General features: G+C 37.9%; 1 protein-coding gene across 1 annotated transcript in view; it reads left to right on the top strand.

Moving 5' to 3' along the window:
* The window catches only part of cdkal1 (CDK5 regulatory subunit associated protein 1-like 1), a 532667-nt gene that overhangs the window by 3738 nt on the left and 516900 nt on the right, over positions 1–12029 (top strand). The window contains exon 3 of the mRNA XM_061951156.1: positions 859–971. Coding sequence (XP_061807140.1) covers positions 859–971 — 113 coding nt within the window. The remainder of the gene's footprint in view (positions 1–858; positions 972–12029) is intronic.

Here is a 12029-nt window from a genome sequence, read left to right as displayed (position 1 = left end):
TGTCTGTCAATAGACTCACTATTGAAGAGCTAAAAACTACAACATGAATGACTGGGAGAAGACGCTGTCGAATGGAGGCACGTAATTAAGGCCCATCCTGAAGAGGCGGTCAGAAAGCGGCTTAAAGATGGTCTGTAAAACACTATGCAACATTTTGACCAAAGAACCACCAAGGAAGTGTTTTAAATGTAGAAAGTAAATTACAATATGACCCTTTGTAAGGATATTTTTTGTGTGATTGAGAATTTTATGTTGCACCTTTCCTGTTACAAATTATTGGGGAACAAAAACTATCCTTAAGTGCACCCATATTTTCTCGGTTACTTGCATGTTAATGAACCGAACCCAATACAGTGGAACCTAACCATTTCTGTACAGTTGGACAGATGAATGCTACATTTTGTATACAGGAGTATTTTATTCAAGCAGAAATATTGCCTCCCAGAGGAAGCTTTTAATATATCCATCCATCCATCCATTTTCTACCGCGTATTCCCTTCGGGGTCGCGGGGGGCGCTGGAGCCTATCTCAGCTACAATCGGGCGGAAGGCGGCGTACACCCTGGACAAGTCGCAGCTTTTAATATAGTTCTTTGAAAATGATTGCATAAAAAGTAAAATTTATATCTGGTCTAACAATATCATTAAACAAATATGAATTTTGCTAAGAGTAAGATCTCTGATTTTTCACAAAAAAATCTGAGATTTTTATTTTTAGTAATGTTTTTAGTTGTACCGTAACTTAAATTTTTGCTTGCAACTTAAAACTTAACAATTAGCCGGTAGACAGCAAAACATTCTTAAGTTGGGGCATTTATAAATTGAGGATTATTATTGATACCATGAATGTTTTTCCCAGTTTTATTCCGGGGACCCAGAAAATCTGGATGAAAACATGGGGCTGCAGTCACAACAACTCGGATGGAGAGTACATGGCTGGACAACTTGCTGCCAGTGGATACAAAATGACTGGTAAGATACCATTTATAATATTATAGTTGTATCAATTACAATCAAACTAACTGGCAGTTTGCACTACATTCAACCTTACCTCAGAGCCGGTCAGGCCAAAATGTCATTGTCATTATAGTTAATAAATATTTTATGATATTCATTCTTATCACTCATTTGTGTAAATGTTAATTCCACTTTTTTCACTTTTTTAGAAGTTCCACTGTATATTGTCGGAATACTAGTGTATTTCAACACAAAAGAACAACAAATATTCAAGATAATGTCGATTTCATCTCTATCAAATGTAACTTGTAGTGAGGTCTGAATTGATGTAGTTATATTACTAAACACTAGAGGGCAGTATTAGTCTGTGGGAAAGATTATGTGTCACTTTCATGTAACATTGTGGCCTAAATTACTCTTGAACTATCATCTAAAATGGATGGTAGGTTATAGAATATTTGGCATTTTTATATGTTTTTGTAAAGTGAATCAGTTTGGGAAGACAGGTTACTGGTGTCTTATGTCAAATTGTATGTGCATGTCTTTTGCATGGAGACCAGACATTGAACAGAAATGCCCCTCATGAGGGCCTTTTTATGTTCAAGCACATTGTGTAGTTCAAGAGGAAATATGATAATATTACTTATTAAATTGTAAGTTCTGCAAAGTGTCCCGTTGTCAGGGATTTGACTGACACCACACATATCATTACAACCTTGTGCAGTGTTTTAATGGTGCCTTAATGATGCATTACTTCTACCACATATACAATCTTGACAAACACACACTCATGGATTTTGCATAGATTAATTGTCTCAAAACATCACCATTAGGGGGGGCAATAACTCAACAGAACACTGGTTGTCAATGTGCCTAATGGCTTGCACTCTAAAGTGTGAGATCTTCTTAGGCCATATTTTGAATATACCAAATGCCTTACTGTAGAGCTCCTTCAAATCTATAATCAAATAATAGGGCTGTATTCTCTCAGAAAGTAGGTGTGCAGCTGTTTTCTATTCTCATTCTTGTTCCTGTGCGGGAAATATTCTCCTTTCTCACAATTTGATTAGTGCATATTGCTTCTGTAGTGGGTTTAAGGTCTATTGCAAATAAAGGTGCAATTCAAGACAGTGTAATGTAATACTGTCTTGGTAATGAGATCAAAACGTGCTCTTATGGGTACTGTTTTCTATTAGCTGAGTTGGCTTTCTCTACTTACTGTACTAAACCACACGCCATTCCTGAATCTTGTTGTTTGCTAAATGTAGAGGTTACATTTTGTGTATGCTAATGAAAAGATGTCGTTATTTATATCATTGTTATAATTTAGGGTCAAGTTAACTGCCCATTTTGTGCTATTGGCTTTCTGCTCAAAAGAGTTCAGCAGCGATATAGTGGTAAGCACGTCTGCTTTACAGTTAGGAGGTCTGGGTTCGAGTTGAGCTTGGACTTTGCATGTTCTCCTTGTGCTTGAGTCGTTTTTGTTGTGCTTCATGCCACATTCTAAAAACATACATGTACAATTATTTAGACACTCTTAACCCCAGGTGTCAAACTCAAAATCATTTTATGTGGCCCGTGAAAGCCTGTAATGATTTGTCTTTTCCTACCAAATGTATTCAACATTCCCTTTTGACAGAAAAAAATACATATTTTGCAAGTCATTTCATATATTTTTTAAACTTCATGTATTATTGCATTCCAAACATTTGTTTTGTTAAAAATAAAAAATAAGTACTTAAATATCGTCTTGACCAATGATTTTAAAGCAAGTTATCCATGAAATTGTGCACTGTAAAAATTATTTTTACAGTAAAAAAAACTGGTAGCTCAGTCGCCAAAATTTTACTATAAATAAAACAAAAACTGTGGTATTGTTTTCCCATTTACTTTAATGCACCGTAGAAACAGCCATAGCTTTTACAGTAAAAACTGGTACTGTTTTTTTCCATTTATATACTGTAAAAAACAATAAATTTTACAGCAACATTTTGGCAACTGAGCTGTGGGTATTTTTTACTGTAAAATGTACAGATTTTTATTAAGGTGTGGTGTACGTTAAAAAAAATATACAGTTGATAAATATTGTGTAATATTATATATATATATATATATATATATATATAATAAAGTTAAAGTACCAATGATTGTCACACACACTATTTAATCACTGTTCACTAATACTTAGTATTTAACATTCAAGCCAAGAAATGTAAATGGCGTATGTTTGGTGCTTTTTTGATGGTTTTTTATTTGCTTTTATGGGTGGAATAAGGGGCCTCCATTGGCTCTGTTGTTAGCGAACCTTTATTTACAAATTAGAATGCATTAAAAAAAATACATCTGACGTCATGTCTTTCCATAATGATTGTGAACGATATGCAAAATAAAATAAAAAAGTGCTGTGCCAAAAAATAGATAAAAATATATGTTTTTTTACACATATATTTTGCAAGACAGGTAGTAACACTTCACCTTACAGGTTATTTGTGCTTCCATCACCTGCAATTATGTTCCAGAAACTAGGTTATTTGTTTTAAAATGAGAAGTTTGAGCAACAGGCTTCTATAGTTAGTCAGCAGGAGCTTCAATTGAGGAGTACAAAGTTAGCGGTCACTATTTGTTTCCACATAGTTTGGTCAATATATGCTTGTAAGTAGAAATACACTTGCTGTTTTATGTAAAGGTTGTTCCGTTAAAACCTCATTTGATAAACATTTGTACAAGTTCGCGCTGCTAATCTTCATTAGCCTGTCAACTAGATGGTCCCTTGTATATTAGCATTAAGCTAGCAGCATTAGAGCCATCCTTCATCCCGTTTAGTTTGATTGCTTATTTTACAGTAACATTATTGTGGAGACTATCAATAAACAACCTGAAGTTATTTTTTCATCTCTATTTTAAAAGACTTACCGTATTTTCCGCACCATAAGGCGCCCTGGGTTATAAGCCGCGCCTTCAATGAACGGCATATTTCAAAACTTTGTCCACCAATAAGCCGCCCCATGTTGTAAGCCGCATCTAACTGCGCTAAAGGAATGTCAAAAAAACAGTCAGATAGGTCAGTCAAACTTTAATAATATATTAAAAACCAGCGTTCTAACAACTCTGTTCACTCCCAAAATGTACGCAAATGTGCAATCACAAACATACGTATATCAACATGGACAGAGCTGCGTGAAAAAAGCCACCCGGCCTCTTCGCGTAAACTTAAACTTACCTTAACAACTCGCTCAACTTTTCTTCATCCATCCCTTCAAGTTAGCTTTTATGATGACGCCGGCTGGAAAGGCTGGAAAGGTCTCTTTTGGCAAGGTCTTCCTTTTGCATATCACCATGGGTGGAAGTTTCTGGCCATTAGCATGGCAAGCTAGAACCACAGTGAAGGATGACTTCTCATTCCCTGTGGTGCGAATATTCACCGTACGCGCTCCAGTTGCTGTGAAATAATAATCCGTGTGCGGATGGAGAGATTGCGTCTTTTCATGAACCGGATCCCGGTCGCTTAGTAGGAGCCATTTTGTGGTCTTTACAGATGTAAACACACAAAGGAAATGAAACGTACGGTGATATCCGCGCGCTTTTTCTTCTTCTACGCGGGCGGGTGGTTGCTTACAGTAGAAGAAGAAGCGCTTCCTGTTCTATGGGGGCGGTTGCTTGCGTAGAAGAAGAAGCGCTTCCTGTTCTACCGGGAAAAAAGATGGCGGCTGTTTACCGAAGTTGCGAGACCGAAACTTTATGAAAATGAATCTTAATATTTATCCATATATAAAGCGCACCGGGTTATAAGGCGCACTGTCAGCTTTTGAGAAAATTTGTGGTTTTTAGGTGCGCCTTATAGTGCGGAAAATACGGTACATTTATTTGTTTGGCTAAATTCCAAAATTCAGGGAGGGCAGTATAATATACGTCAATAAACCAGAGGTGTACAAAGTGTAGCTTGTGTTACACTGTAGTAATAACATAAGCAGCTACCTTTGGGGAAAAATAGAGCACGACAGTATGATCATTTTAATACTAATTACTAATAACAGATTTATTTTGGAATATACGTATGTAAAACATTTTTTAAAGAAAATATATCCTTCATCAGTGATTATGCAAATTATATAATGATGTCATATTGACTCCACGCCCTTGGCCTCGCCCCACCACCACATGCATATGGGCAATCTGTGGGAAACACTGAATTTATTGATACAAATGATGTATGTATGTAAATGCATGTCATTATTATCGAGTGTAAGCCAAGGCTAGGGGACATTAATACGTTATCCTACCTTCTATTGTGTTTCCTCAAACCTCAAATGTTTTCCATTTAGGGTTTAGTTGCTAATTAAATTTCTTAGTGGCCCATTTTGACAAAACAGTCCTGTGTAAAATGAACACAGAAATACTTCTTGGTAGACATCAGAGCAAAGGGAGAGGAGAATGGCTGACAGCGTACATTAGAAATGCTCATATAAGTATTTCCACCACCCTGGGATGTCACTTTGTGCCCTCTGTTAAAGAAAAAGGAAATTCATCAAGGGTCTCCTTTTAAGGATTAGTTTGATTCCCGTCTAGGTCTCCTTTGTAATTCCTCAAGTTACTTTATTTTCCCTTACATTACATTTTCACAGGCTTTCAGGGTGAGTATTGTTCTTCGCTCTTTAGATTGTTGGAAGGAGAAATTGCCTGTCATGGCCAGAATCAGAAATGATTACTGTGTTGAGGCCATGTGCTGAGATTGTTTGGAGTGCTGTATGGAATGCAATGTAATCGTCTCGAATGACATGAAATTGCTGCGAGCGTATGGGAGAATGGACGAGTGTGGAATGCCAAGGACTGAGAGAATGTAGCGTCTGGTCTGCTGCATAGCGGGTCGAAAGTTTTCATTTTTGTATGTGTTATGTCCTCAGCAAACAAAACAGCTGACGTCATGTGAATATCAAACTGATGCTGCATCGTTAAATAAAACATTGTAGACAAAGACCATGCTATGAAAACATGACATCACCTCCTCTCACTCACACATCCTCCCTTGCCTCTCTTTCTGTTTTTCGCAGCCCCCCTTCCCCTAACTCTTTCATTCTTTCTCAAAACTATGACATCACCTGGTGTGAGGCGTAGTAGCAGTTCTGGTGGCCATCACTAGATGGCAGCCTTACCTCAAGGGAAGTGTGTTTTTACATAAGGACATGATGAGGTCATGTCTGAGGAAAAAAAAAAACACAATGTACCTTGAGTCCTTCTCATTCACAGTTTGTGAATGTGTAACTCTTTGTTGGTTCATGTCAATTAAACCAAACGACATGTAGTATTTGTGCATGCTTTTTTAAAAATTTCTTGCTGAAATAGACAACAGTACTGTATATCATCACTTACAGTTGCTCAATAATCAAACCTGTGCATTCTATTTTTCTATAGTATTATAAAACAGAATGACCATTTTGGTAGTCAGCAACACCTCCTGCTTTTCTCTTTATCACAATCTTTAACAAAACGTCATATTTTACCAGGCTACTTTGCTTTCATTGTGTTTACACCTGCTTTAATTATCTGCACTTACACATGCTGGCCGCCACTCAATGGTTGTCTACTGTACGACCAAAGGGGGCACTGTTAACCTACTATAGTACACTGCGAGTAAATTAACTATTGTGGTGCAGCATGCCAGAAACTGAAAGGTGTGTACATAAATGCACTCTTGCAATCTTCTTCTTCCTCCTCCGCCGTTGCCAGTCGGGCCTCACACACAAAAAACTTCTGTTATGATTTTTACATAGCGGTTAGGCAAAATAACTCCCTTGTACACAATGTCAGCCAAATAAGGCGTTTTGAGTTCCTGGTTTGAACACAGGCAGTTGGAGGATATGGCTTCACTGAGACAGTGGAGGTATTAAAGGTCCTGATTAACATTTTGTTTTGGATTCTGAGTTATTAAAACCATGCTTCTGTGAAATATGCTATTGTTATTAAAATGTCATTTATTAGAATTAAAGTCATACCTTTTGCATTTTTGAAACACATTTTTGAAGCTCTTAATATATTATTGATTTTATACCACTCTTGTTTTTCAGACGCTCCTGGTACCCCATGTGAATGTATTACATCACTGTGTTAGAGTATTTTCGCTTTAAGTGTGTGCGCCTGGACCTCGCATACGCCGCACCTCATTCATAAAACGGAGGGTGAGAATTTTTCTGATTGGCTGACCGAGCGCTATGCAACATTACAATGCCGCCGCGTCACAGCCAGTGAAGCTTTGAAATGTTCCCCCCGACTCCGCCTCTCACATTTACAGACGCTCGCACTCGGGTATTCGACAGACGCACATTTGCCGAGGTGATGAGAATTAGGTTTCATATAGGGTGATGTAACGTGTTGTGATGACAGCCGTCAGTTACAAGATCAGTGTGAAACCCACTCTGTTTTTATGGTGGTGCGGTGCTATATGTCCCGACAGTTCACTCTGCAGACTTGGAGAGGTAAAATATAAATGGGGAAGCGATTTAAGTAAAGGGGGAGAGGAAGTGTCCATGAGGAAGAGGTCAGGGTAATGGATGAAGGGTGTAGCTGACAGAGACCGATGCACTTGAACCAAACATCCAGTGCAACAGACACACACCGAAGCAGGCATTAGTGAAGCGCTTTGGTGACGACACGCTGCAGTAGCTCAGGCAGTTTTTTTAAAGGTGAAGATATAATAATAGGCAACTGAACTTTCTGCAAGAAATGTAACTTATGCTACCTTGCAGATCTAAATACACACACTTAAATACTGTTTATCGCTACATCTACACTTGGTTCTATTTATACTAAGACTCACAAAGCGCAAAGCAGACATTTGACGTCTGAAACGGCTGTTAATATGTAAATATGGATATGCAAATTCATATTCTGACGGGGGGTTCATTGCTATGAATATTAAAGTTGTCACATAAACACAGGGAATGCCCAATTATCTCTTACTGTGCTTAAAAATGGCACTTTTTTGACTCAAATAAACACATCTACTTATCATTTTTATCCTTGTGAGGCTTTAAGTGGGTGAAAATGATGTATGCATACTCCTTACTTGTGTCTTTTGTATGCTACGTCTCTCTGAAACACGTCCACACACACACGCACACAAACTAACTAAAGCCTGCAGATATATACCTTGAGTCCAAGCAGTCAAGTGTAACAATTTAGAGGCCAGGAAATTGGAGTGATCCCAAGCCCTATGTTTGTGTGTGTGTGCACTTGTGTGTGTGTGTCCGGGTGATCCTACAAGGTGACCCTCGTGTATGCAGCACCCAGCAACCTTTTTAGAAGCAATGGGATTAGGTAACCCAGCCAAGCCTGCTTTTAAAATTCCCTTGAGAGAAATAGGGATAGAGAAGAGAGGAAAGCGGCGTAGCAGGAGGGAAGAAGGGATCATCGCTCAATCTCATCTATTGATTACTGCAAAGGATAGGAATTTGGACCACATCACAAACCTGTTGGAAATTGTTATTGCTGCAAAAATATACTGATTTACATGACAACAGCAATGTCCAACCTAAAACATGAACCTTTGAAAACGATTTCCAAAAGGGAAAGTGATTAGAAACAATTTAGAAAAGTCTTTGAAATAAGTGTATTAAGCTCTCAGTCTCTACATTTACATTGCATTTATTGCACAACATGCCCCTACTCATTTATGTGCGTTTATGTCACATTACTGAGCAAAGTGTTGGTTGATATATCACAAGTTAACAGATGAGTTATCAAAACTGTTTTGTCTGGGAGGACAAACGGTTGATTGCCATCTTGGTGCTATCGACAAAAACTGGCTGAGATTGCATTTTAAAGTGTTTTCAGTTGTTTTTCTGCAGATCGTTTTGACAACATTGTTGTGTGTGAGTGAGCGATTGCCTTACGGACTATGCCTTCGTGTGTGTGTGTGTGCAAGACCAGTCGTGCCGAGTCCCTGAAACTGAATGAATATCAAAGAGCTTACACTAGCCACAGGTGGCTGACTTTAGGTGTTGTGTGTCCCACTGGGTTGTGAGTTTTCCCTTGCCCTTATGTGGCATACTTGCCAACCTTGAGACCTCTGATTTCGGGAGGTGGGGTTGGGGGCGGGGGTGGGAGCGGGGGCGTGGTTGGAGGTGTGGTTAAGAGGGGAGGAGTATATTTACAGCTCGAATTCACCAAGTGAAGTATTTCATGTGTGTGTGTGTGTGTGTGTGTGTGTATATATATATATATGTGTGTGTGTGTGTGTGTGTGTGTATGAAATACTTGACTTTCAGTGAATTCTAGCTATATATATATATTTATTTTATTATATATATATATATATATATATATATATAAATATATATATATATATATATATATATATATATATATATTTATTGTATTTTATATATATATATATATATATATATATATATATATATATATAAATAAATAAATAAAATAAATACTTGAATTTCAGTGTTATTTATTTACACATATACACACACACATAACACTCATCTACTCATTGTTGAGTTAAGGGTTGAATTGTCCATCCTTGTTCTATTCTCTGTCACTATTTTTCTAACCATGCTGAACACCCTCTCTGATGATGCATTGCTGTGTAGCACGCACAAAAGTGCTTTCATCAAATGCGCTAGAGTCTGGAATCTTCCATTTCTCCCTAGCATGGCCCAAAACCGGTCAATCTTTGCTTCCTGAGGAAGATCTTCACTGCCAAGCACTTGGTAGTCCTCTATCCGGGAGGGTTGGCAAGTATGTTATGTGGGCTCTGAACCGAGGATGTCGTTGTGGCTTGTGCAGCCCTTTGAGACACTTGTGATTTAGGGCTATATAAATAAACATTGATTGATTGATTGATGTGATATATGCCCTTGGTAGACTGTCAATTACTGATGCTTAGGGCTGGGTTTTGGCAAGGACTTTACGATACATAAGTCACAATACAATACAGTAGTGTTCCCTTACTACTTTAGAGATATGAATACATCGTTTGCCGAGCCGCTGGATTGATCTATATATAGTATGGCTCGGTCAATGTCCAGTTGGAAAGTCACAAATCGGTTGCTTGTAGATCTACTATAAAATATGGCCACTCTAATCATGCGAGATCTCTGTGATGACGTAATACGAGAGAACCATTCTCGTTTGCGACTGACGACACAGCAACGTAGCAGGCAACACCGAAAGAGTTTACCAACAATGCACCCCAGATTATTACATCAATAGTGTGGTTAAAGTTTTGTTTCTAAAAAAAGACAATGGTTTGTTGGATAAAAGTACGGCCGTTTTTAACATTTGAAAAGCAGCGATAAAGTAGAGGCAACACGAGTAATTTGAGCACTCACGTGTTGTGATGGCATGAAGACACTCAAGCTGGTGATGAGGGAGCTAGTATTTGTATTTGTTTATTTGAAGGACAATGTTTAGTTACATTAAAAAAAAATAAAAAAAATGGCTGCAACAGATTTAGCACCATACTAATTTCCATCTTTAGTCCGTTATTGCGCATTTAACATTCACAATTAAAATTACACATGGTTAAAAATACACAACAAAATTGAAATTACATAATGTTAAGCAATTTAAAATACAAGTACAATACATAGACAATATGCAAGTTACAAATCAGTGGGCGGTCAAATTACAGTAGTTTAGCAGCTTCATTTAAAGTGCAGAAGTATATAAAGTGCCACCGTTTTTTTTTTTAATCAAAGTCCACATAACACAGCATTCAGTGCAGTAGCCATCAGATGTTACCCATAAGGGTATCATTCAATAGCCATGTACCCCAATGGTACTGCATTGGTAAACAAGATTCCGATGTTACATGATTAGACTGGTACTCTGGTGGTCATCAGACTGCTCCCGCTAGGGTATCATCTGATGGTCAACTACCTGCCTGGTATTGTTAATGTGAGCACGACTGGTGGTCTATAAGCCAGTCTTTGACTGCCTGTGAGAAGCTGTGAAAACTTGAGTTGTTCTTTAGATTGTCTGGGAGCCCATTCCATTCTTTGATGACTTGGTAGGAAAAGGTTAATTGGGAGAAAGGCAGACTTTCTTTTTGGGACATTACAGTCACCTCTGGATACAAACCTTAACACTCTGCTTGTTAATTGCGATCGTAGCTGTACATATATTTTTAAGGGAGGAGGAGCTGCATCATTTAGGATCTTATGTACCAGGCGGATATTGGAGTACCTGATCAAGCTTTCAAAGCTAAATGCACTGTGTTTTTCAAGTATGTTACAATGGTGGTATCGCCGAGGCTTTTTATCAAGGATTTTCAGTGCTTAATTTTATTTTTTAAAATGTATTTATTAATTTCAGGCAATAACACAAACAAAAGTACATGGCAGACAACACATAATAATATTAATTAATATAATGCAAAAGGAAATGTACAGTATGTAAGCATGATGATCCAGTTTTGCCTGAAAGGGAGTGAGAAGAAGATAACTTATTTAATCCCACCCCCAGTTCTCCATTAAGTTACTAATACATTGAGCTTCACTGTTACTTTGTTCAAGGATTATAATACAAATGTTGTATCATAGTGGCATTTCCACAGCTAACAATAATTATTACACTGTAACAATAATTTGTAGCAACCATGTAAGAAGAATGAACAATTCCAACAATGGTAAGGGACAAAATACCAACCATGGTAATAGACAATATACCAATAATGGTAAGGAAACACTGAGCACATGTTAACACTATGAGACAGTACAACAGCAAGTCAAATTAAATACCCTCATCTCTATATTTTAACCAGACCCAATGTTTAAATTGCGATCCGCAATGACCTTGTTGGTATTCTCCAGGATGAGCAGGCCAAGTTCAATTTGTTTAAGTCAGGGTCTGGAAAGAATCTGCTCTTCGAGGACTCCACAAAGTGTCTCCAAGAAATTCCTGCTGGGTCCAGTTATGAAGAGTTTGGCATTGCTTGTGTTGTAAGTCCAGTTTGTTCCAGAGTTTTACTCCGCATACAGACACACAAAAACGTTCACGAGTGGTTTGAGCTCTCGGCAAAGAGAAATATCCAAAACCTCTCAAGTTATGAGCCTTCACTCGTGT

This window comes from Nerophis lumbriciformis, linkage group LG04 (assembly GCF_033978685.3).
Source record: "Nerophis lumbriciformis linkage group LG04, RoL_Nlum_v2.1, whole genome shotgun sequence".
Taxonomy (NCBI): domain Eukaryota; kingdom Metazoa; phylum Chordata; class Actinopteri; order Syngnathiformes; family Syngnathidae; genus Nerophis; species Nerophis lumbriciformis.
This window is presented reverse-complemented; position numbering and strand designations above follow the sequence as displayed.